General features: G+C 44.1%; 1 protein-coding gene across 1 annotated transcript in view; it reads left to right on the forward strand.

Moving 5' to 3' along the window:
* The window catches only part of LOC116985528 (collagen alpha-6(VI) chain-like), a 138,329-nt gene that overhangs the window by 12,759 nt on the left and 98,462 nt on the right, over positions 1-27,108 (forward strand). Inside the window, exons 4-7 of the mRNA XM_033040304.1 lie at positions 2,165-2,731; positions 3,160-3,729; positions 14,232-14,795; positions 15,808-16,035. Coding sequence (XP_032896195.1) covers positions 2,165-2,731; positions 3,160-3,729; positions 14,232-14,795; positions 15,808-16,035 — 1,929 coding nt within the window. The remainder of the gene's footprint in view (positions 1-2,164; positions 2,732-3,159; positions 3,730-14,231; positions 14,796-15,807; positions 16,036-27,108) is intronic.

A 27,108-nucleotide genomic window follows, 5' to 3' on the forward strand; every position in this document is an offset into this window, starting at 1 on the left:
CGCACCCTAAGTGTACTAGGGGTATGTTCTGCTCCCCTGTTCAAGTGGGGCCCAAACTTGACCCCGTATACTCCCCTCTGAGAAGGGAGAACACTGTGCAGCCCTACAAGAGGTACCGCTGTAGGACTTACTAGCTGCCCCTCTGTGACTAGTCTCCATCTCATGGAGCTGCCACTTACATGCTCCAACAGCCGCTCCAGCTGGTCCCGATGCTCTCGGGCACCCAACCGGCTCCAATGCACATGATCACTGGCCATCGCGGCTGCTCCTGAAGCCGTTACTCCTGAGGCTGCTCCTGCTGCAGTTCCTGCAGCCACTCCATCCGGCTCCAATGCTCACGGGCAATGGCCATCACGGCTGCTCCTGAAGCTGCTCCTGTTCCAGCTCCTGCAGCCAGCCCAGGATTGAGTCTCGGTGTTCCCCTCTGATGAGTGGGAAACTCTGTGCCGCCCCACAAGGAGTACTGCTGTGGGGCTTATTAGTTGCCCACTGTGGCTTTGCCACTGGAGTATGTCCACTCTGCAGCCCCACAAGGGGTACTGCTCCTGCAGCCGGTCCAACCGGCTCCAATGCTCTCGGGCACTGGCCGCTCCCGGCTGCTCTTTATCCTGCATGCTGCAGCCGCTACAACCGACCTCGGTGCTCACGGGCACCGGCCGCTCACGGCTGCTCATCATGCTGCAGCCGCTCCAACCGACCCCGGTGCTCACGGGCACTGGTCGCTCGCGGCTGCTTGCCATCTCCTCCAGCCGCTCAAACCGACCCCCATGCACACGGGCACTGGTCGCTCGCGGCTGCTCCTCTCCCGACCGGCCGGGGCCGGCGCGGGAGCGAAGTCGGGAGCGAAATCGGGCACAGCTGTTCCCATTACGGGAGATCAGCGTGCCGTTTGCTGCTGCTGCTGCCGGCTGCCCGCAATTTTGCAGGTTCTCCCCCGCCAGCATTCTCGCTCCTTCCAGCGCCTCGGACCCATGTATAGGTCCGTGGGCTGTAGTCCGGGTCGTCGGTAATGACTGCTCCAGAAATGCTGCACCGCTGTCGGCGTTCTCCTGGAGCTGAAGTCGGCTCCGGCTCCCGTTTTAAGGGAGATAGCAGGGACCCGGCCGTTGCTGGCTGCCTGCAGTTCTGCAGACTCTCCCCAGCCAATTCTCATCAGCCTTCTGTAGAAAGAAAAAAGGTAAGTAAAAGAAACGACGTTCCCTCACCTTACTGTTGCAGGTTCAACCCCTGCCGTTTGGGAGGAACGTCCTTCCTCCAGCAATGACGAGTTCGAATGCGTGTAGCGTAATGACACGCATGCGTCGTAAGCGGGTTCTTCACGTAGTCACTCACGTGACTCCGAAGTAAAATTGTAGAGAAAACAAGTCATCCCTGACACTGAGAGATTGTATAAGAAGACAATGAGCAATAACAAATTGGCACTGGCATTATGTCTTTTTGTTGTTATTTCTATTGAGATCATTGGAAGGGATGTCTTACCATAGTTATTTTATTTTAACATCAATGTTTATTGAATGGTTTTTATTTTGCTGAGAAAAGTTGAGAGGTGGAAGGGTAAATTGTTGGTTTCAGGCTGGAGACTCATAGTCTTCCTTAGTTCATAAGTTCATAAGTGATAGGAGAAGATTTAGGCCATTCGGCCCATCAAGTCTACTCTGCCATTCAATCATGGCTGATGCATCTTTCCCTCTCAACCCCATATTCCTGTTTTTCCCCGTGAACCCTGACACCCATACCAATCAAGAATTTATCAAGCTCTGCTTCAAAAATATCCATTGACTTGTCTGTGGCAATCCCTTCTGTGGCAATGAATTGTGAATAAACTCTAACCCTTCTCCCAACTGTCGTGAAACAGCTTATGCATGCAATAGTCTACTTTGCAACACTGCCCACTTCAAGTTCAAGGATTGTAAACTATTAAAATAAATCAAATCATAAGGTAGGATCATATGATATCTGATGTATCATATATAAGAATTGCAGAAATTAACATAAAGAACTCGTGATTCTCAAAGGTCTGTCCAACTGGAAGTTTCCTTGTGCCCGAATCTGGTCTAGATATTTTGATTAGCAACGTTGCATTGTCGTTGTACCAGTCATGTATTAGGATGGTAGAACATGAGCATAATAAAGTCACCAAATTTTAATTGTTTCTTTCTCCCAGCCTGCAGTAAATTGGGCCACACTGACATCGTCTTCCTAATTGATGGATCGGGAAGCATAGGCATGAATGAATTTGTAAAAATGAAAGAGTTTATGATTAACATTGTCGACAAGTTGACTACTGGACCTGATCATGTGCGCATAGGTCTAATACAATATTCCGCAGATCCTGAAGAAGAGTTTCCTCTTAATGAATATCCATCGGAAGAATTACATGAGCTGATTCATAAAATGAAACAGTTGGCCGGACGCACTGAGACTGGCAAAGCCCTGAACTTTGCAGCAGACTACTTTGATAAATTAACAGTGAGTCAGACTGGTGCCTCCCAGTTTCTCATCGTGGTCACTGATGGAGAGTCACAGGATGGGGTTCTGACACCAGCGAAAAACATCAGGGATAAACAAGTCACAGTGTTAGCTGTGGGTATTCGTGACGCCAACATTACTCAACTTCTGGAAATTGGAGGAGCTCATGATAAGATTAACTACATTGAAAAGTTTGACCTGCTGAAAGATCTGGAAGAAAAAATATCCTGGCAGATCTGTATTGCTCCTGATGGGAAGTTTGGTAAGCTGGTTTAAATTATTCTTAGAGAAAGGCAAATAAAAAGCTAACTATAAGATTTCCTTAATTAAAGAAATATCAACAAATTCATTAATTTGTGGTCAAAATCCATTCCCAATGACACACATTCACGATAAAATGGATAGAAAGGGATGGGTAATTGGTAGTCTTCAATTCACACTGTTGTTGGAAATTTGTTTGGAGCAATATTCTTGAGTGGATGATTTGGGAGTGTGGGCAAAATCCCAGCCTTATATTCTCATCATTCCCTGCTGTCAGAGGGCAAGTGTTTCTAACATTGCCTCATGGTGCTGACCATGTAGTTCAAACCATTGCAAAGAGCCTAGCAACTTTTCAGTTTCAAAATGTGGATATTCTTTATGATGTGAAGGTTGAACAACTGTTCCGTTACTGTTCTTTCTCCCCTCCAGTCTGCCTGAAAACGGATGCAATGGATATTGTTTTTGTGATTGACGGATCAAGCGACACACAACCAGATGCGTTTGAGCGTATGAAAAGTTTCATGATGACAATGGTGAACATTTCAGTTGTCGCCTCCGACCATGTGCAGTTTGCTGCCATACTGTTCAATGAGAAAGCTGATGTCCAATTCCAACTGAACCAATTCCGGAACAAAATGGAGATCCACAAAGCCATAAACCAAATGCAGCCATTAGGAGGAACCGCAGCCATTACACATGCTCTTAATCAGGCAAAACAGGTTTTAGCCACAGACAAAGGGGGCCGAAAAGCACATGGTGCCTCACAGTTCATTATAGTGATGACTAATGTAGAAGCGAGAGATTTAATCCAACAACAATTGGTGGATGACTTTAGAAAGAGTGAAATTACTGTAATCACCGTGAGAACGCCCAGACGCAACGAAGCATTCCTGCGAATAGAAGGTGCCAATGAAACTGACTTGAGCTTTCAAAGTCCTGATGCCATGAATCAAATAATGAACAGCATTCTGCAGCAGATTTGTGAAAAAACAAAGCCAGGTAAAGGGATATTTGTGTATTTGGGTTGAACCAAAACTAACAGTATGAGTTAATTAAAATATCGTTATTGACCTGAGAAAACATTGCATTTTATATTGAGTTTGGTGCAATGGGGCTGGAGAGGTGAGGGTTAGAAATTGGGTGGTAATGTTAGCCAAACACAATCTTGGTTATCGCCTTGGCCAACACTGAGTCGGAGGTGATCTTGAAAAACTTAAGAGCCTTTCCCACTTGGCAATTTTTTCGGCGACTGTCGGCGTCATATCAGGGTCGCTAAAAGATTTTGAACATTTCAAATTCCAGCGGCGACAATAAAAATGTTGCGACATTTAAAAAAACACAGCGCGTCAATACGTTATCACGCCGTGTCACGGCGCATCACCGCCAGGTCATGGCGCATCATGTCACATCATGCTGCGACTTTTTTAGTGACCTGATACGTCAGTCAATGATGCTGGCAGTTGCTGAAAAAATTGCCAAGTGGGACAGGCCCTTTACCTCATCCCATCCCACCTTAAACATTTCACAAACAAAGTAATCTAGCACATAGCATTTGTTACTGACAAATACCGTGACTTCTGCATGGGAAGAATCAAACATAACTTGCTGAACCTTCTACTTGGTCTACAAGAACGCTGAACTTCCAGTTTCCTGTCATTTTAAATCTCAATCCTTCTCCCACTCTGGCCTTTCTGTCCTTGCTCGCTGTGCTGTTCCTGTGAAATTCAATATAAGATTGAGAAACAGAACCTCATTTTTTTTTCTGGTACATTGCAGTTTTCAATATTGAACTCAACAATGTCAGCCTTCCAATCATTTATCTTCTATTTCCAGCATCCAATTGCATTCCTTTCTCAATTTCCACCTTGGACTGCATCACGGCTATTGCTCTGCCCAAGACTGCAAGAAGCCCATGCAATCAAGGAGCACTCACAATTTCATTCTTCACATTCATTCTCTCCTCTCCGATTGACCCGAAGGAACTAATATTTGAAAATATATACCACTAGCTTGAAGAAAGCTTTTTCTCTGCTATTATCACCCTCTTGAACAGACCTCTCATATGTCAGGGATGTATTCATTTTTTCATCATCTATCTTCATGTAGCCCTCGCACTTTAAAAAATCTGTGATATCTTTGTAGCTGTAACACTATACTCTTTATTTTATTTCCTTTCTCTTTTTTTTGTACTGAAGAAACAAAGAACTGCAGATGCAGATTAATACATAAAGGGCTGGAGTAAACACAGCAGGTCAGGCAGCATCTATCCAATTGTACTCATGTATGCCATGATCTGTCTGATAGCAAGCAAATCAAAGTTTTTCAATATATATCCTTGTGCAAATTAATAGAAAGATTAAACAAGAACTTACCGTTTGAAGTTTGATCTTTATTTTATGAGAAGTTGAAGTGAGGGATTATGTGAAGAGCTCGCCAGTCCGCATGCGCATCAAACTTTAGAGCAGCTGTATGGCCACAGAATAGTTGCTGACCTAAGCTATAGGAAGATTAATGGCCTTAGAACTACTGAATGATCTTTTTGAGAAGTAGGGTTCGGAGTGGAGGGCACGCAATCCCTCACTTCAACTTCTCATAAAATAAAGATCAAACTTCAAACGGTAAGTTCTCGTTTAATCTTTCTATTTTATATCGAAGTCACGTGAGTGACTACGTGAAGACTTCAAAGCTCTGTGGTTTCATGCAGTAACCCAATCTGTGTGAAACACTTAAACAGATAAAACATTAATGGTAGAAAAACATGGGTTATTAATACCATGATGCTAACTTGCATACATGGCCATTGTTCTTAACCGGACCATAGTCCCAATTGACTTTGAGTTAGACAATAACTCATGCAACACTGTGCAGAATTCTATCTGCAAATATCCAGACATATTCAATCAAATTTCTTAATTTATTAACACACACTATGTAAGCCTCTTGCTGTATGATGAAAGGGAAATATCCATTCTATTGGCTGCTAATGAGCCATTGGCAATATCTTGAGACTATTGAATAACAATAAATATAATACTTTTCATCTCATAAGTACTAGTAAACTCAGTGCACTTGTATACCTAATGACACCCCCAATCTCTGCTCTGGTGGGTATGCTGTCAACTTCAAATGTACGCAATCATGCCCATTTTGCTTATGAGATCATTCCCATAACAAGCTACCCAAATGTCAGTTATAACCCAGAGACCGAGCCAGAGATATAGTAAAGACTGTGTTCTTTGTGTTGAGATCAGTTGCTAAAAGCATAATCATCTTAAAAATACTGCTCCCATTAGGAATACACCAGAAGAATATTTGCATAATAATTTACTGATATACATCACACACTACAATGAGTGTAGGCTATTAAAGTGGTCATATAAAAGACACCCTGCATAACTTTAGTGAACAGCGGGTGAATAACCAATCATTTATTGTCCCACTTATGTTACTATAGAGAATGACAAAGCAGCACAAGCAGTGTCAATTGTGTTGTCACGTGAACGCTTCTCTAGGCTCAAACTGAAAGCCACAAAAACCTCTGTTACTTCCGTTTAAAGGTAACTCACATATTTTGTTCACAAGCTTCCCTTTCAATCGTGCAGAGCTAGCTGCCCGAGAAGACAGGCTGCCGCAGCCATCACTCGCAACTGAGTAAATAGGAGGTGCTTCAGTCACCTTATCATGGCCTGAATGAATAGGCAAAATTGGCACTATTAAATTTCATGTTGCCTCATTCTTAATATCGCAAGAGGTATCTACTGATAACCCCAAAGTTTAATCAGCTGCAAATTTTGCATATTACCTAAACTCGATGACACAATGCCCTTTGATCTGAGTAAGGTAGCATTGGCTTCCACCACTGGCTTTGTTATCAAACCACCAGATCATCTGTGCCTCATGTGTATAGATATGGCAAAGAATGCATCTCCAAGATCGATTCTCTGAATCAGTTAAACTGCTGAAAAGGAATCATCCATCTTAAACTGGGTAACTAAACACATGATCAGATTAGCCAAATGCTAACCTGATTTGGCATGCTCCATGTTTCTGTAATCTTGAGAAGTATCAGAAATATACCCCTCTTGTTCGTGGCCAGACCACTCATCCTTCGATGAAATGTCAGTGATTCCATTCAGAACCACCGCTCCTCTATTGACCATACGGACGGAAATATTTTGACTTCTCTTGCCGCGGAAGATGTATTATCTAGTTATTCATACATTTCGCTGATAGCATATAATCAGAACCTTATGACTAGTGCTGAAAAACACAGTCACCCTTTGATGTGGGAATACGAGTTCCCTGTCAACTCTTGACTATAAGAGTCACCACGAATTCTCAGCGTTCTTACTCAGTGGAATTTAGCATAATGCAAGCTTGAATCAGGAATTGCCTCGCAGTCATCTGACTGAAACCACTTGTCTGAGCAGCTAGAGCGCACAACACAATCTCTTCAACCCGCCACTCAATCAGGAATACTGGTGTTGAGCTTACGGATTATTATAAATACATTGTTGATTCACAACATGAACCTGTACGTCAGAAAAAAATATTACATGCCAGACCAGCTTCCTGCTGGTAGCTACCTACCCCAGAGAGGATGGCAATGATGATTTCAATGAGCTGGCAACTCTACTGGCTGAGGAGAAAATAAACCATGTGTTGAGGAAGACTTCAACTACTTCATTCTACTGAGCAGTCTGATAACCTCGATCACAGATGAAGAGGTAGTGCTTCCCTGGTCAATATATGACCCATATGGCCAGCCAGTTCCATGATGGTCTACCCTGAACCAGGTTAACCAAGCTGTTCCTACTTGGAACTTACAGAGGTTACTATGCAAGGCACCCTGCCAATGTCTCTGCATCAACCTGATCTATCCCAGAGACAGTGAAAACATTTTAGACAGCCCATGCTGCCAGTAAACCCAAACCTGGGCCGACAGACTGCTCCCTTTCAGAGTTTTACGGCGGTTAATAAAGAGACCTTGCCTGCCATCGTTTCTGAACCCGGGTCGATTTGCTTGTTGGAGCTTCAGCTAAGTTCCATATGCTGACCCTGTCTGTCATGTCATTTCTTCAGCTGGTGTGATGTTAGATAGCTGATGCCACTGGCCAACTCTTCTAGTAGTGGCCTCATGCAACTCTCGTATATCATGCATTAAAGCATGGGATTCAGACACATAGTCATGTTCGGAGTCATGTTCGGAGTCAGCTCCATACTGATCTCTGGCACTCCCTTAGAGTGGGAGAAAGAGTGCACCCCGAACCAGGCGTTGCCACATGCGTATGACTCGAACTGCCTGTGCATGCTTCTGTAACATGGAGCATATTTTGTGACACCATCTCCAGAGCCCTAGTGAGACCACACCTGGAGTATTGTGTGCAGTTTTGGTCCCCTAATTTAAGGAAGGACATTCTTGCTATTGAGGGAGTGCAGCGTAGGTTTACAAGGTTAAATCCCGGGATGGCGGGACTGGCATATGCAGAGAGAATGGAGCAGCTGGGCTTGTATACTCTGGAGTTTAGAAGGATGAGAGGATATCTCATTGAAACATATAAGATTGTTAAGGGTTTGGACACACTAGAGGCAGGAAACATCTTCCCGATGTTGGGGGAGTCCAGAACCAGGGGCTACAGTTTAAGAAACATAGAAACATAGATAGAAACATAGAAATTAGGTGCAGGAGTAGGCCATTCGGCCCTTCGAGCCTGCACCGCCATTCAATATGATCATGGCTGATCATCCAACTCAGTATCCCGTACCTGCCTTCTATCCATACCCTCTGATCCCCTTAGCCACAAGGGCCACATCTAACTCCATCTTAAATATAGCCAATGAACTGGCCTCGACTACCCTCTGTGGCAGAGAGTACCAGAGATTCAGCACTCTCTGTGTGAAAAAAGTTCTTCTCATCTCGGTTTTAAAGGATTTCCCCCTTATCCTTAAGCTGTGACCCCTTGTCCTGGACTTCCCCAACATCGGGAGCAATCTTCCTGCATCTAGCCTGTCCAACCCCTTAAGAATTTTGTAAGTTTCTATAAGATCCCCTCTCAATCTCCTAAATTCTAGAGAGAATAAACCAAGTCTATCCAGACTTTCTTCACAAGACAGTCCTGACATCCCAGAAATCAGTCTGGTGAACCTTCTCTGCACTCCCTCTATGGCAATAATGTCCTTCCTCAGATTTGGAGACCAAAACTGTACGCAATGCTCCAGGTGTGGTCTCACCAAGACCCTGTACAACTGCAGTAGAACCTCCCTGCTCCTATACTCAAATCCTTTTGCTATGAAAGCTAACATACCATTCGCTTTCTTCACTGCCTGCTGCACCTGCATGCCTACTTTCAATGACTGGTGTACCATGACATCCAGGTCTCGCTGCATCTCCCCTTTTCCTAGTCGGCCACCATTTTGATAATAGTCTGCTTTCCTGTTTTTGCCACCAAAATGGATAACCTCACATTTATCCACATTATACTGCATCTGCCAAACATTGGCCCACTCACCCAGCCTATCCAAGTCACCTTGCAGTCTCCTAGCATCCTCCTCACAGCTAACACTGCCCCCCAGCTTAGTGTCATCCGCAAACTTGGAGATATTGCCTTCAATTCCCTCATCCAGATCATTAATATATATTGTAAATAGCTGGGGTCCCAGCACTGAGCCTTGCGGTACCCCACTAGTCACTGCCTGCCATTGTGAAAAGGACCCGTTTACTCCTACTCTTTGCTTCCTGTTTGCCAGCCAGTTCTCTATCCACATCAATACTGAACCCCCAATGCCGTGTGCTTTAAGTTTGTATACTAATCTCTTATGTGGGACCTTGTCGAAAGCCTTCTGGAAGTCCAGATACACCACATCCACTGGTTCTCCCCTATCCACGCTATTAGTTACATCCTCGAAAAATTCTATAAGATTCGTCAGACATGATTTACCTTTTGTAAATCCATGCTGACTTTGTCCAATGATTTCACCACTTTCCAAATGTGCTGCTATCCCATCTTTAATAACTGACTCTAGCAGTTTCCCCACTACCGATGTTAGACTAACTGGTCTGTAATTCCCCGTTTTCTCTCTCTCTCCCTTCTTAAAAAATGGGGTTACGTTTGCTACCCGCCAATCCTCAGGAACTACTCCAGAATCTAAAGAGTTTTGAAAGATTATTACTAATGCATCCACTATTTCTGGAGCTACATCCTTAAGTACTCTGGGATGCAGCCTATCTGGCCCTGGGGATTTATCGGCCTTTAATCCATTCAATTTACCCAACACCACTTCCCGGCTAACCTGGATTTCACTCAATTCCTCCAACTCCTTTGACCCGCGGTCCCCTGCTATTTCCGGCAGATTATTTATGTCTTCCTTAGTGAAGATGGAACCAAAGTAGTTATTCAATTGGTCCGCCATATCCTTGTTCCCCATGATCAACTCACCTGTTTCTGACTGCAAGGGACCTACATTTGTTTTAACTAATCTCTTTCTTTTCACATATCTATAAAAACATTTGCAGTCAGTTTTTATGTTCCCTGCCAGTTTTCTTTCATAATCTATTTTTCCTTTCCTAATTAAGCCCTTTGTCCTCCTCTGCTGGTCTCTGAATTTCTTCCAGTATGCTGCTTTTTCTGGCTAATTTGTACGCATCATCCTTCGCTTTGATACTATCCCTGATTTCCCTTGTTATCCACGGATGTACTACCTTCCCTGATTTATTCTTTTGCCACACTGGGATGAACAATTTTTGTAGTTCATCCATGCAGTCTTTAAATGTCTTCCATTGCATATCCACCGTCAACCCTTTTAGAATTAATTGCCAGTCAATCTTGGCCAATTCACGTCTCATACCCTCAAAGTTACCTTTCTTTAAGTTCAGAACCATTGTTTCTGAATTAACAATGTCACTCTTCCATCCTAATGAAGAACTCAACCATATTATGGTCACTCTTGCCCAAGGGGGCACGTACAACAAGACTGCTAACTAACCCTTCCTCATTACTCAATACCCAGTCTAAAATAGCCTGCTCTCTCGTTGGTTCCTCTACATGTTGATTTAGATAACTATCCCGCATACATTCCAAGAAATCCTCTTCCTCAGCACCCCTGCCAATTTGATTCACCCAATCTATATGTAGATTGAAGTCACCCATTATAACTGTGTTGCTTTTGTCGCACGCATTTCTAATTTCCTGTTTGATATCATCTCCAACTTCACTACTACTGTTAGGTGGCCTCTCTAATCAGCAACGCTACCCCACCTCCTTTTCCTTTTTCTCTATCCCTCCCGGAAATTGAATATCCCTGGATGTTCAGCTCCCAGCCTTAGTCACCCTGGAGCCATGTCTCCGTGATCCCAACTATATCATAGTCATTAATAGCTATAGAATAGAATAGAATAAGGAGTAAGCCATTTAGAACGGAGACGAGAAAACGCTTTTTCTCATAGAGAGTGGTGAGTCTGTGGAATTCTCTGCCTCAGAGGGCGGTGGAGGCAGGTACTCTGGATGCTTTCAAAAGAGAGCTAGATAGGGCTCTTAAAAATAGCGGAGTCAGGCGATATGGGGAGAAGGCAGGAACGGGGTACTGATTGGGGATGATCAGCCATGATCACATTGAATGGTGGTGCTGGCTCAAAGGGCCGAATGGCCTACTCCTGCACCTATTGTCAATTGTCTATTGTCTGTTTCATGATACAGTCCTTTCCTTTCTGCCTCACCTTGATAATTGAACACACATTCTCAGACAGATTCAGGTCAGGCAAACTACCAGGCCTGCCCAAGCCATGTATCCCCTTTCTGCTGTTGCCATGGTGCAAGTTCTTGCTGGGATATCCCAGATTCATCTGGAAAAGTCTTTGCAATCTCTGGCAAAACGCTTCCCAGCAATACACTGATGTATAGCAGCAAATTCAAGAGTCAAGAGTGTTTTATTGTCATATGTCCCAAAACAGAACAATGAAATTGTTGCTTGCAGCGATACAACAGATATGTAAACCTAGTACTCAGTAGACACCATCATAAGCAACAAAAATAAGTTCAATATATATATTTTTTTAAACGAACAATATAGTGCAAGATAAAAACAATTCCCCCAAGTCCCTAGTGCAATCGAGGCAGTTTGTAGATCGGAGTTGAATTGGAGTTTGTAGTATTCAATGGCCTGATTGTTGTTGTGAAGAAGCTGAATGAACATTACAGTTTTCAGGCCCCTCTACCTTCTCATCATTCGACCAACTGGGTGCAGCAGACCAACACCATAGCAGCTGAAATAACCACAGAGCATCTTTTCAGAATGTTTGACAAACTGGCTGTTGTGGCATTTTCTTACCGGCTCTCCTACTAATCACCGAACATGTGTAGGAAATGCAGATGCTGGTTTAAACCGAAGATAGACACAAAATGCTAAAGTAACTCAACGAGCCAGGCAGCATCTCTGGAGAGAACATTTCAGGTCAAGACCCTTCTTCAGTCTGTGACCACGAGGAAGGTTGTGATCATTGTTCGCCTCCTTGGAGTGATATCCACTTTGTGAATTCTTTGATACCCATTTTATGAATTGCTTCACAAATGATAATAAAACAATAGGCAGATGAAGCAATACTGATGTATTGCTGGTGTAGATAGAACATAGAACAGTACAGCACAAGAACAGGCCCTTCGGCCCACCATGCCTGTGCCGAACATTATGCCAAGACCAATTCGTATCTGCCTGCATATAGTCCATATCCCTCCATTTCTTGCATATCTATATGCCTCTAAAAATGTATCTTAACAATATATATTAATGATCTGGATGAGGGAATTGAATGCAACATCTCCAAGTTTGCGGATGACACAAAGCTGGGTGGCAGTGTTAGCTGTTAGGAGGATGTTAGGAGGCTGCAAGGTTACTTGGATAGGTTGGGTGAGTGGGCAGATGCATGGCAGATGCAGTATAATGTGGATAAATGTGAGGTTATCCGCTTTGGTGGCAAAAACAGGAAAGTAGACTGTTATCTGAATGGTGGCCGATTAGGAAAAGGGGAGATGCAACAAGACCTGGGTGTCATGGTACACCAGTCATTGAAAGTAGGCATGCAGGTGCAGCAGGCAGTGAAGAAAGCGAATGGTATGTTAGCATTCATAGCAAAAGGATTTGAGTATAAGAGCAGGGAGGTTCTACTGCAGTTGTACAGGGTCTTGGTGAGACCACAACTGGAGTATTGCGTACAGTTTTGGTCTCCTAATCTGAGGAAAGACATTATTGCCATAGAGGGAGTACAGAGAAGGTTCACCAGACTGATTCCTGGGATGTCAGGACTTTCATATGAAGAAAGACTGGATAGACTTTGCTTGTACTCGCTAGAATTCAGAAGATTGAGGGGGGATCTTATAGAAACTTACAAAATTCTTAAGGGGTTGGACAGGCTAGATGCAGGAAGATTGTTCCCGATGTTGGGGAAGTCCATAACTAGGGGTCACAGTTTTAGGATAAGAGGGAGGTCTTTTAGGACCGAGATGAGAAAATCATTTTTGATGTGGTGAATCTGTGGAATTCTCTGCCCCAGAAGGTGGTTGAGGCCAGTTCATTGGCTATATTTAAAAGGGAGTTAGATATGGCCCTTGTGGCTAAAGGGATCAGGGGGTATGGAGAGAAGGCAGGTACAGGATACTGAGTTGGATGATCAGCCATGATCATATCGAATGGCGGTGCAGGCTCGAAGGGCCGAATGGCCTACTCCTGCACCTATTTTCTATGTTTCTATGTTAAATGTTACTATCATATCTGCCTCAACCACCATTGCCGGCAGTGCATTCCATGCATTTATGATGTAAGGTTGTCATTTTGTGTCTAATTTATTTTGAATGTAAACAATTTTAAATATGGTTGTCATAGAGATTTACTATGTGAACAACAGCAAAATCAGCCCATGATTCAATTAATTTGCCCAAGGATGTATCTCAGTACATGTGACAATAATAAACCAATATCAATATTTAAGATGTTATCGATCTTCTCCTATTTACATTTCCTTCAGTCAAGACTTTACCACTTTCTCTCGATCAGCATCACCACCATGTGTACTAATGCTGTCCATTTTTCACAGATTTTCGCTTTTTTCTCTCCTCTTCCTCTGCAACATGAGTTATTTTCTGTTATATTGCAGTTGCCATGAGAAGCCTTCAATCTGAAGCATTATTTCTATTTCTCTCTTCATAAATGCTACCTGACCTGCTAATTAACAGTGGGATGAGGACATTGTCAGAGTAGGAAATGGGAGATAAAGGATGAAAATTCTGCATTCAGAATGTTTTCTTGATTTCACCATGCATTGTGCATAGCGGGCAGATTGTATTGACATTGTCTGCGGTGATCGATAGAGACTATTTTCCAAAGGGTGGGAGATACCATGAAATAATTTGTGGAACACGTCAGAAACTTGCATGAGGGTTGTAGTCGGGGAAGGGTGGAAGTGTATTGCAGTCTGCCATAAATCTAAAAATAGTTTTTCTTTTCTTTGATAGATTGTGAACTTCAGGAAGCAGATATTGTTTTTCTCGTGGATGGATCAACGAGTATTGATCCTAAAGACTTTAGACTCATGAAATCTTTTCTGGAATATGTGATTCGTGTTTTTCCTGTCGACCCAAATAAATTCCAGTTTGGTCTGGCGCAGTTCAGTACACGTTATGACAAGGTCTTTGAATTAAATGCTTTTGCAACCAAAATTCCTATGCTGAGGAAAATTGAAGATATGGACCAACTGACGGGAAACACCAATATTGGAATGGCTCTAAGAGAGACGGCTGACTTGTTCACAAAGAAAGCAGGTAGTCGGAAATCATCTGGAGTTCCCCAAAACCTGTTAGTGATCACTGATGGGGAGTCAACAGATCCTGTGGTCGCCTCTGCTAAAAATATTAGTCAAGATAAGATAAACATATTTGCTGTTGGTATAAAGGACGCAAGTGAGACCCAACTTTTACAAATCGCAGGGTCAACTGAAAACATATTTTTTGTTCAAGAATTTGAAGATCTGGACAAGATTAAAAGAAGGGTCATCCGCAGTTTCTGTACGCCAAGCGCAGGTGAGTGAAGGGTTCTTTTTCTTCCTTTTAATTTAGTTGGTTAAGATTTATTACAGACTGTATATTAATTGTCAGAATTAATATTATTCATAATATTATTTAACGATATTACATATCATTTCTTTAGTTTTTCAACACAATGTTTTCGAAATTGACAGCTACAATGTAATTATAGTTGTAAACCAGAAGTTGGGCAGGCTAGGACTTTATTCCTTGGAGTGCAGGAGATGGAGGGGTGATCGTATAGAGATATATAAAATCATGAGGGGAATAGGAGCTGGGGTGAATGCACAGAATCTTTTTCCCAGGTTAGGGGAATCAAGAACTAGAGGATGTAGGTTTAAATTGAGAGTGGAAAGATTTAATCGGAACCTGAAGGGCAACTTTTTCACACAAAGGATGGTGGAGCTGCCTGAGGAAGTAGTTGAGGCAGGTACAATTACAATATCTAAAGACGTGGGCAAGTAGATGGATAGAAAAGGTTTAGAGTGATATTGGCCAAAAGTGGGGAAATTGACTTATTTGGGGCATCTTGCTCAGCATGGACAAGTTGGGCTGAAGGGCCTGTTTCTATGCTGTATGATTAGAATAGTATCTAAATGCCCAGCAACTTCCAGAAGTGATGAATAAATAGCTATTTGAAACAGTGAATAACTTACGCAGAAAAAGCAGGAACGACAAGCCCGTCAAAGACATTATGAAGTCTTGGTTCTGCCTCTCAACCTTTAATGGATATTTCATCCACGAGGCTTCATATTAATTTGTGTCAGTCTAAAGAGTCTAATAACTTAGTTGGGTGTCTGATCTCCCTGCTTTTTCAAAATGATTGAGAGATGGATATATTTTCAAGTAAAATCTGGAGTAAAAGAAAACAATATTGCAAAGAAATTGCTTAAATCCTCAAATCATAATATACTCTTTTGATATTAGACACATTTGAAACTATTGCAAGAGTAAAAACAATGCCGACTGTGCTGGTACATGTGTGTGAGCAGCTTCTTCTTTCTTCCAGATTGCATCATTGATGTTGCCATTGGAATAGATGTCAGTAGTCTGAAACAATTGCAGACGACACCTGGCAGTCAGCTGAAAATGCAGATGCATCTGAATAGCATCATTGACAGAATGTTGGATCTTCACAATATCAGCTGCAAGGGAGGTCACGGTCTCAACATGAGGGTTGACTTTCACAAGTCCAAAATGGATACAGCGTTTGACTTTAAAAGCATTGATTCCAGAAGTGAATTACCATTGCAGAGTCGAGTTACTTTGACTGCTGATTATCTGCTGTCATTTTTAAACAAATTTAAGATTCACTCGGAAAAGCATCAGAAGGTAACATTTGAAAAGTCTGGATATGACTATGTGCCATAATCGATGAGGATTACTCTTTTAAATAAAGTTGTTCAGTATCCATAGAGTCTTACAGCATGGAAACAGGCCCTTCAGCCCAACTTGCCCACACCAGCCAATATGTCCCGTCTACCTGCGTTTGGCCCATATCTCTCTAAACCTGTCCTATCAATATACCTGTCTAAACGTTTCTTAAACATTGCGAGAGTACCTGCCTCAACTACTTTCTCTGGCATCTTGCATCATACACCTACCAACCTGTCCCTGAAAAAATGACCCCTCAGATTCTTATTAAATCTTTCTCCCCTCACTTTAAACCTATGTCCTCTGGTTCCCCTACACTGGGCAAGAGACTCTGTGTGTCTACCCGATCTATTCCTCTTATGATTTTATACACCTCTATAAGATCACCACTCATCCTCTTGTGCAGCAAGGAATAGAGTCCCAGCCTACCCAACCGCCCCCTGTAGCTCAGTCCCACGAGTCCTGGCAAGATCCTCGTAAATCTTCTCGGCACTCTTTCCAGCATGACAACATCTTTCCTCTAACATGGTGCCCACAACTGAACCCAATATTCTCAATGTGGTCTCACCAACATCTTATACAACTGGAACATGACCTCCCAACTTCGATACTCAATGCTCAGACTGATGAATGTCAATGTGCCAAAAGCCTTTTTGACCACCCTATCTACCTGTGATGCCACCTTCAATGAACTATGCTCCTGTACTCCGAGATGCCTCTGCTCTACAACACTCCCAGAGGCCTACCATTCACTGTGTGGGTTCCCAAAATGCAACATCTCACATTTCTCTGCATTAAATTCCATCAACCATTCCTCAGCCCACCTGCCTAACCGATCAAGATCCCGCTGCAATTTTTGACAAACATCTTCACTATCTACAATACCACTCACTTTAGTGTCATCTGCAATCTTGCTAACCATGCCATGCATGGTCTTATCCAAATTATTTATATTGATGACAAACAGTAATGGGCCTGGCGCCAAACCCTGAGGCACAGATCAAGTCAAAGGCCTCAAGTCCAAAAAGCAGCCGTCCACCTTCACCTCCTGCTTCCTTCGATGAAACCAATTTTCTATCCATTCAGCTATCGATTTTTGAATCCAGTGAGATCTAACCTTCCAGAGCAGCCTACCATGCAGAACCTTGTCAAATGCCTTGTCAAACTAAAATCCATATATACAACGTCAACAGCTCTGGCTTTGTTGATCTTTTTGGTCACATCAACAAAAAACTCAATCAGGTTTGTGAGACATGGCCTCCCATGTACAAAACCTTGTTGACTATCCCTAATCAGCCCTTGTCCATCTAAGTGCACGGATATTCCATCCCTCAGAATACTCTCCAATAACTTTCCGATCACAGATGTTAAGCTCATTGGCCTATAGTTCCCAGCCTTTTCCCAATAGGCCTTCTTGTATAGAGGCACAATACTTGCCTCCCTCCAGTCTTCTGGCACCTTGCCTGTATTTAATGACGATGCATAAATCTCAGCAAGAGCTCCTGCAATTTCCTCTCGAGCTTCCCAAAGTGTCCTCGGATATATCTGATCAAGCCCGGGAGATTTGTCTATCTTCATACACATCAGGACCTTCAGCATTTCTGTGACTGTAATACTGATTGCTCTCAGAACACTTCCAGTGACTACCCCTAGATCCCCCATCCTCTAGTCTTTCTCCACGGTAAAAACAGGGGAGAAATATTCATTGAGGACCTTGCCCATTTCATGTGGCTCCACACAGAGTTGACTGCTTTGATTCCTGAGGGTTCCCACTCTCTCTCTTCTTATCCTTTTTCCCTTTAAGTGTTTATAGAATCGCTTGGGATTACCCTTAATGCTATCTGCCAGAGCTGTCTCCTGTCCCCTTTTTACCATTCAGAATTCCTTTTTTAGCTTTCTCCTTAGTTCCGGAAACTACTCCAGTAATACACTTGATCCCTGTTGCGTAAAGCTGTCCCGTTCTCCTTCTTACTTTTGATCAAAGCCTCAATATCCCTCCTCATCCAGGCTTCCTTACACTGGCCTGCTTTGCCCTTCACTCTAATATGGATGTGCTTGTCCTTATCTCTTGTCAGCACACATTTAAAAACATCCCACTTTCTTGATGATCCTTTTCCATCAAAATACCTAATCCAATCTACTTTAGTGTTTTCCTGTTTCATACCATCAAAGTTGGCCCTGCCCCAATTTAGCATTTTATCTCATGGGCCTGCTCTGCCCTTATCCATAATTATCTTAAATCTAATAGAACAGTGGTCCCTGGTCCTAAAATATTCCTCTTCGAACACTTCATCGACTTGCCCCTCCCAATTTCACTTTCACAAGTTTTCGGAGTAGAATAAGGCCATTCGGCCCATCGGGTCTACATCGCCATTCTATCATGGCTGATCTCTGCCTCTTAATCTTATTTTTCTGTCTTCTCCCCATAACCCTTGACACCCGTTCTGATCAAGAATTTGTCTTTCTCTGCTTTAAAAATATCCACTGACTTGGCGTCCACAGCCCTCTGCGGCAATGAGTTCCACAGATTAACTACCTTCTGACTAAAGAAATTCCTCTTCACCTCCTTTCTAAAAGAGCGCCCTTTAATCCTGAGGCTATGACCTTCTGATGAAAGAATGGGTCGACTAGGCTTGTATTTGCTGGAATTTAGAAGGATGAGCAGGTATCTTATAGAAACATATACAATTCTTGGAGGATTGGACAGGGTAGATGCAGGATAAATATTCCTGATGTTGGTGGAGTGCAGAACCAGGGGTCACAGTTTAAGAATAAGAGGTAGGCCATTTAGAACTGAGATGAGGAAAATCTTTTTCACCCAGAGGGTTGTGAATCTGTGGAATCTCTGCCACAGAAGGCAGTGGAGGCCAATTCACTGGATGTTTTCAAGAGAGAGTTAGATATAACTCTTAGGGCTAAGGGAATCAAGGGATATTCGTATGGCTGTATGGTAACTCAAATTTCACTGTACCAATTGGTGCATGTGACAATAAATGTGAACTTGTACTTGAACTTGAACCTGGATATAGGAAAAAAGCCGGAAGGAGGTACTGATTTTGGATGATTAGCCATGATCATATTGAATGGCGGTGCTGGCTCGAAGGGCCGACTGGACTACTTCTGCACATATTTTCAATGTTTCTATGGTCCTAGACCAGGCACGTGCCGTCGGGGTAGGCAAGGTAGGCACTGCCTACCCTGACTAAAATTATAAAATGGTAATTATTAAATATAAATAGTAAAGGCATGGGAGAATTATGCCTATTTAAGAGATCGTTCTCTTAGGTAGGCATAATTCTCCGTGCCTTTCATACGCAGTACTTGCAACACACGAAAGTCTGTGCAGCCCACGTGCCGTCGGCACTGCTTCAAGCCTTCACGACTAGGGGAGCTAAAGGCACTTGAAATTCTGCCTTTGCAGTATTGCGCATGCGCAGCAGCCTACTGCGCATGCGCATCGCAAGTTTCTTGGCGGGTTTTTCAAATATGGATTGTCATTATCCTAAGAGTATCTTAGGAAACAAAGAGAGAAGAATGGAGTTCATGTACCGATAATGTGGCAGGTAAATCTCTTGGTGCTATATGTTTTTAAATACCGTATTTCCTGGGGTGGGTGGGTGGGGGGGGGGGGGAGAGCACCTTTGGGGAGTCTGGCCCGGGGTAAAGTTGCGGGGAGGGCAGGAGCGTTGTGAAGGTGGGGATCGTGGGTCATGCCAGTAACCCACTTGCGACCCTCCGGGCACGGAGTCGCCGCATTGTGGCCGGGGAGTGAATTAGCTCGGGTGGCTGCGAGCGGCCGCCGGGACCGGAGCGGACCCCCGCTCACCTCTGGCAGTGCTCTCCATCTGAAAACCTCATTCCTGCCGCTCGCCGGCCTCACTCGTGTCAGCCGCTTCCCGCATATCCTTAAATTACGATCAAGGGAACAAATAAGGTTACTCAGCTGTCGGAATTTAAGGATTTGCGGGAAGTGATTGACATGAGCAAAGCCGGTGAGCGGCAGGTGAGAGATGTTCAGACGGAGAGCACTGCCAGAGGTAAGTGGGCTGGCAGAAAGCGCTGAGGGCCCAGTGGCCGCTCGCAGGCACCCGAGCTATTCCCTCCCCGGCCACAATGCGGTGGCTCCGCGTCCGGAGCACTGCGGCTGTGGTGAGTGAGTGAGTTACTGGCATGATCCCCGACCCCCTCCTTCTCAACACTCCTGCCCTCCCCGCAACTACCCCTGGCCTGACTCTCCACATGCTGTAAAAGGAACTCTCCCCCCAATTGGTCCCTTGAACAAGTATTGTCATTCAATAAGATAACAACTGATTCAACTTGTCCCGCTGTGCTCCCATTTTTCCCACCATCTCTCCACCTGCCATCATCCTCCACCCCCCACCCATTCAGTAATTCAGAATGAAGGAGATTTGGAAGACTAGGGCAAATTGAATTGTTACTTATTTTTATTTTTTATTTTTATGGAGAGGAGAATAATCTGCGCATGCGCGTTTTAAGATTTTGTTAAAAAGCCGACTGACTGCCTATTCTGAGTAATAACTCACCACACGTGCCTGTCCTAGACTCTCCCACCAATCAAAACGTTCTTTCCAAATCCACTCTATCTTTGCCTTTTTTTGTTCTGTAAGTTTCAATGAGGTCCCTCCTCAACTTCTTGCAAACCTCCTCTGGACCCTCTCCAGAGCCAGCGCATCCTTCCTCAAATACGGCCCCCAAATTTTCTCATAGTACTCCAAATGTGGCCTGACCGTCGCCTTACAGAGCCTCAACATTACATGCATTACATCTCTGTTTTTGTATTCCAGTCCTCTTGATATGAATGCTAGCATTGAATTTGCCTTCCTTACTACCAATTCGACTTGCAAATTAACTTTTAGGGATTCCTGCACCAGCACTCCCAAGTCCCTTTGCACTTCTGATTTCTGGATTCTCGCTCCATTTAGAAAATAATCTACACCTTTATTCTAATTACCAAAATGCATGACTCAACACTTTGCTATACTGAATTTCATCTGCCACTTCTCTGCCCTCTCTCCTGACCTGTCCAAGTCCTTGCTTCCTCTACACTGCCTGCCCCTCTATCTATCTTAGCATCATCTGCAAGCTTGGCCACAAAGCCTCCAATCCCCTCGTCCAAATTATTAATATACAACGTGAAGAGAAGCGGCCCCAGCACCGACCCCTTGCGGAACTCCACTGGTCACTGGCAGCCAACCTGAAAAGCGCCTTTTATTTCAACTCTTTATCCGATTCAGATTCAGATTCAATTTTAATTGTCATTGTCAGTGTACAGTACAGAGACAACGAAATGCATTTAGCATCTCCCTGGAAGAGCGACATAGCAAATGATTTGAATAAATAATAATAAGTGATAATAAGTGTCCAGGGGGTGGGGGGGTGATTGGCAGTCACCGAGGTACGTTGTTGAGTAGAGTGACAGCCGCCGGGAAGAAGCTGTTCCTGGACCTGCTGGTTCGGCAACGGAGAGACCTGTAGCGCCTCCCGGATGGTAGGAGGGTAAACAGTCTATGGTTGGGGTGAGAGCAGTCCTTGGCGATGCTGAGCGCCCTCCGCAGACAACGCTTGCTTTGGACAGACTCAATGGAGGGGAGCGAGGAACCGGTGATGCATTGGGCAATTTTCACCACCCTCTGCAATGCCTTCCGGTCGGAGACAGAGCAGTTGCCATACCATACTGTGATGCAGTTGGTAAGGATGCTCTCGATGGTGCAGCAGTAGAAGTTCACCAGGATCTGAGGAGACAGATGGACCTTCTTCAGTCTCCTCAGGAAGAAGAGACGCTGGTGAGCCTTCTTGATCAGAGTTGAGGTATTGTGGGTCCAAGAGAGGTCATCGGAGATGTTGACTCCCAGGAACCTGAAGCTAGAAACACGTTCCACCTCCGTCCCGTTAATGTGGATGGGGGTGTGCGTGCCGCCCCTGGACTTCCTGAAGCCTACAATGAGCTCCTTGGTCTTCTTGGAGTTAAGGGCCAGGTTGTTGTCAGCGCACCATGCTGCTAAGTGCTGGACCTCCTCCCTGTAGGCCGACTCATCGTTGTTGCTGATGAGGCCAATCACCGTTGTATCATCTGCATACTTGATGATGGTGTTAGTACCATGTACAGGTGTGCAGTCATAGGTGAAGAGGGAGTAGAGGAGGGGGCTCAGCACACAGCCCTGTGGAACGCCGGTGTTCAGGGTGAGGGTTGAAGAGGTGTGCTTGTCTAACCTAACAGACTGGGGTCTGTTGGTTAGAAAGTCCAGTATCCAGTTGCAGAGGGAGGGGTCGATGCCCAGGTTACCGAGTTTGGTGATCAGTTTTGATGGTATAATGGTGTTGAATGCTGAGCTGTAATCGATGAACAGCATTCTTACGTAAGTGTCTCTGTTGTCGAGGTGGGAGAGGGCGGAGTGAAGTGCCGTTGAGATGGCATCCTCCGTACTCCTGTTCTTGCGGCAGGCAAACTGATAGGGATCCAGTGTGGGGGGTAGGCAGATTTTGAGGTGTGCCAGGACCAGCCTCTCGAAGCACTTGGTGATGATGGGGGTAAGTGCAACTGGGCGGAAGTCGTTGAGGCTTGCCGCAGTGGAGTGTTTTGGCACTGGCACGATGGAAGTGGTTTTAAGGCACGTGGGGACAACTGCTTGGGCAAGTGACAGGTTGAAGATGTCAGTCCAGACGTCTGTCAGCTGCGCAGCACAGGCCCTGAGCACGCGCCCGGGGATGCCGTCAGGGCCAGCAGCTTTACGTGCATTAGTCCTACTCAGTGCCACGAATACGTCGTAGGGGGTGAGTGTGAGGGGTTGGTGATCGGCAGGTAGCACAGCCTTGATGGCTGTCTCTAGATTGTCCCTGTCGAAGCGGCCATAGAAGTGGTTAAGCTCCTCAAGGAAGGAGGCGTCGCTGGATGTGGGGGTGGTGTTGGAGGGTCTGTAGTCTGTGATGGCCTGGATGCCTTGCCACATGCGTCGGGGGTCGGAGTTGTTGTTGAAGTGCTCCTCAATCCTGAGCTTATGGCTGTGCTTGGCCTTCTTGATGCCCCTCTTCAGGTTAGCCCTGGCTGAACTGTAGGCTCGAGCATCGCCTGACCTGAAAGCGGTGTCCCGTGCTTTCAGCAGTAGCCTGACCTCGCTGTTCATCCATGGCTTCTGATTCGGGAATATGGTCACCTGTTTGAGGGAGGTGACACTATTGATGGTGGAGTTTATAAAGTCCAGAACAGAGGATGTGTAGGAATCAATGTCCGTGTGGGAGTCAAGGGTGGGATATCTTCTGCCATCCACTATCTAAGGTACTATCTTCCCTTTAATACCATGGGCTCTCATCTTCCCTCGCAGTCTGACTTGCAGCAGCTTATCAGCTTAGCCTTCTAGGTAGACAACATCTACAGCCTCCCCTCTGTCTGTCCTGCTATTAACTACCTCAAAGAACTCCAGCAGATTCGTCAGGCAAGATCTTATCTTCACAAACTCATGCTGACCGGCCTATTTTATCGTGAACTTCTAAGAACTCTGTAACCTCATCCTTTATAATTGACTCTAAAATCTTACCAACCACCGAAGTCAGGCTAACCGGCCTATAGTTTCTGCTCTTCTGCTTTGGTCCCTTCTTGTACAGCGCGGTGATATTTGCATTTTTCCAATCTTTAGGAACATCTCGTAACTCACTAGATTCTTGAAATATCACAACTAATGCCTCCACAATCTCTGAGGCCACCATCCGATCCAGGTGATTTACCCACCATCAGACCTTTCAGTTTTCCTAGCACTTTCACCTTAATAGCTATGGGCCACAGTTTAAGAATAAGGAGTAAGCCATTTAGAACGGAGACGAGAAAACACTTTTTCTCACAGAGAGTGGTGAGTCTGTGGAATTCCCTGCCTCAGAGGGCAGTGGAGGCAGGTTCTCTGGATGCTCTCAAGAGAGAGCTAGATAGGGCTCTTAAAAAAAGCGGAGTCAGGGGATATGGGGAGAAGGCAGGAACTGATTGGGGATGATCAGCCATGATCACATTGAATGTCGGTGCTGGCTCGAAGGGCCAAATGGCCCACTCCTGCACCTATTGTATATTGTCTATTAACTTCCACCCCCTGACTGCTGGTTTCTTCCACTGTGAAGGCTGATGCAAAAAAGTTATTCAATTCCTCTGCCATTTCTTGATTTCCCGCTATCACGTCTCCTGCAACATTCTCCAGTGGCCCAAGGTCCACTCTTGCCTCTTTTTTACTCTTTATATATCCATAGAATATTGCTATCATCTTTGATATTATTGCCAAGCTTACATTCGTACTTCATCTTTTCTCTCCACATTGTCCTTTGAGTTACTTTTTGTTGTTCTTTAAAAACTTCCCAGTCCTCTGACTTCCCACTAATCTTTGCAATGTTATATGCCTTCTCTTTTGCTTTTGCGTTGTCCTTGACGTCCCTTGTCAGCCATAGTCATCTTATTTTCCCCCTGGAATCTTCCTCTTTGGAATGAAATGATCCTGCACCTTCCGAATTATCTGCAGAGATTCCTGCCATTGTTGCTCTACCATAATTCCTACTATTGCACCTTTCCAGTGAATCTTCGCCAGCTCATGCCTCGGTAGTCCCCTTTGCTCAGCTGTAATTTTACTTGTGGACATTTTTCACAGTGTTGAAAAAACGTCACGAGTTTACCAGATTTCCTGAGTACCTACCGTTACTCGTACGAGCCGCTAGCTGGTACATTGGCATATCATAATCAGTAGCATCATCATACTTCTCAGATTGTAACCAATTAGCAACTCTGTACACCTTGTTTTTCCTCGACTTTTCAATTTTGGCATTGTAAACTACAAGTTTTTGCTCTTCAAACCATGCATGACATGCCTTTCTGCCCACTACTTTCCCATTAAGAATGTCTTGTAGATCATCACATTTGGAGTAGGAATATTGGGATAATCTCTGCGAATGCTGTCTAAATCAGTCTCTTTTGCTGGGCATTTGGATTGACAATTTTGCATTTCTTCTTCGGAGACACCTGTTTAAAATGTAAAGGAAAAAGAACACTGAACAGCATTAACAGAAACAAGTTATTATTTGCAGTTTTAGAAAAAAAGGTAGAAATGATAAAGTTAAACGCTAAAACAAATAGTAAATACCTAACAAAAAATTCAAATTCATCATTCATCAAATCAATTCATCTAAATTCAATTACTAGGTCTAAACAACTATCCATTTCTTAAGAAACAGCAAAATATTTTAAATAGCCTAAGTATCCAAATCACAAATAACAAACTGATCCCATTCACACACGTATTCAAATTATAACATGTGTTTAAAATTTCACTTTGTCATTAATTTAAATGCCAAATGGAAGGAATTTAATATTTAATTCCCATAAATCAATCCAGAAACATCCACTCTCAAGATAATCAATCTTTGATCAAAATCAATATTTTTTGCACAATACATCTGACTAAAACTGTACTCTGGATATTTAGTGTGAAAATATTGATCATGGATAACACTAAATATAGATGATTTAGATGCTCTTATGATATGATTGTCTAAAAAAAAGAATGAATTGAATTATCTTGAGAGTGGGTGTTTCTAGAATGTGATCGATTGGAATCTTGCCGTTGCCGTGAATTTAAGCCCATATCGGCAGGCAAGACATGGCCGATTCGTATGTGGGCTGAAATAACATTTTTTGCATCATAAGATTAAAATAAAGGCACACCATAAAGCAAAATAATACGTTAAATAAACGACATACCTTTTGTTTTGTCCTTTATTGCGATCCATGATGTTGAAGGCGTTTTTAGTCGGGTTTAAATGTAATCCAGCGATGCAAACTTTCAGCAAAATTTAAAATAAAAACCCACGAACAGAAGCACGAACAATTTTTCTTCATCAGCTAGCAGCCCGAGGAAATCCCTCTCCGACAATCAATACAAACCTACATTTTAAACCCGCTCCCCCCCCGCACCCCCCTCCAAAGCCTCCAGAATCGGCCGCATAGGCAGTGGCAGATCTACAGGGCCGCTGATGGTAGGTTTTGTAACATCCCTACTCTGTGACATTCCCAGACAATGTTCGGAAAATTAAAATCCCCTACTATGACAATGTGATTACACCGGCAACTGCCTGCAATCTCCGAGCACATTTACTCTTAATTCCTGTGGACTACTTTCTGTGGACATCCCTTTCATGCTCCTCCCATATATAGCCACACTATATGAACTGTTCGTAACTTCACCCGATCACTGCCGTGACATCCTCTTTAATGCAAGTCCCCCTCCTCTTTTACCGTCACCTCTGTCTCTCCTGAAGCACCTGTACCCTGGAACATTGAGCTGCCAGTTCTGCCCCTCTCTTAACCAGGTTTCCATAATGGCTACATCATCCCTATCCATGTCCCAAGTTCATCTGTCTTACTCATCAGGCCTGTAACATTAAAATACATGCAATTTAAATTTAAATCCCTCCCTCCCTCCCTCCCTCCCTCCCTCCCTCCCTCCCTCCCCCCCCCCCAACTTCTAACCTCTCACCTGCCTCGTCCTGTATAGGATCCCATTCCCCTTCCAATTTAGTTTAAACCCACCCATGTTGCATTAGCGAACATGCCTGCCAAGATATTGGTTCTCCTCCAGTTAAGATGTCACCCACTCCTCTTGTATTGGTCACCTCTGCCTCAGAAGAGATCCCAATTGTCCAGAAATCTAAATCCTTGCACCAATTCCTCAGCCACCCATTCATCTCCCCCTATCTTTCTGTTCTTACCCTCACTAGCACGAGGCACAGGAAACAATCCAGAGATAACTACCCTGGAGCTTTTCACCTTTCACCAGGTACTTAGGAGTTTGAAGCTGGGCATAAATCAAGGCTCTGTTTATTTCGAGGCCGTCTGGAACCAAAGTGCTGTGCCCATATTATGTAATTCGCATATATACGTGTTGCTACACGG

Source organism: Amblyraja radiata, chromosome 2 (genome assembly GCF_010909765.2).
Source record: "Amblyraja radiata isolate CabotCenter1 chromosome 2, sAmbRad1.1.pri, whole genome shotgun sequence".
NCBI classification, from domain to species: Eukaryota; Metazoa; Chordata; class Chondrichthyes; order Rajiformes; family Rajidae; genus Amblyraja; species Amblyraja radiata.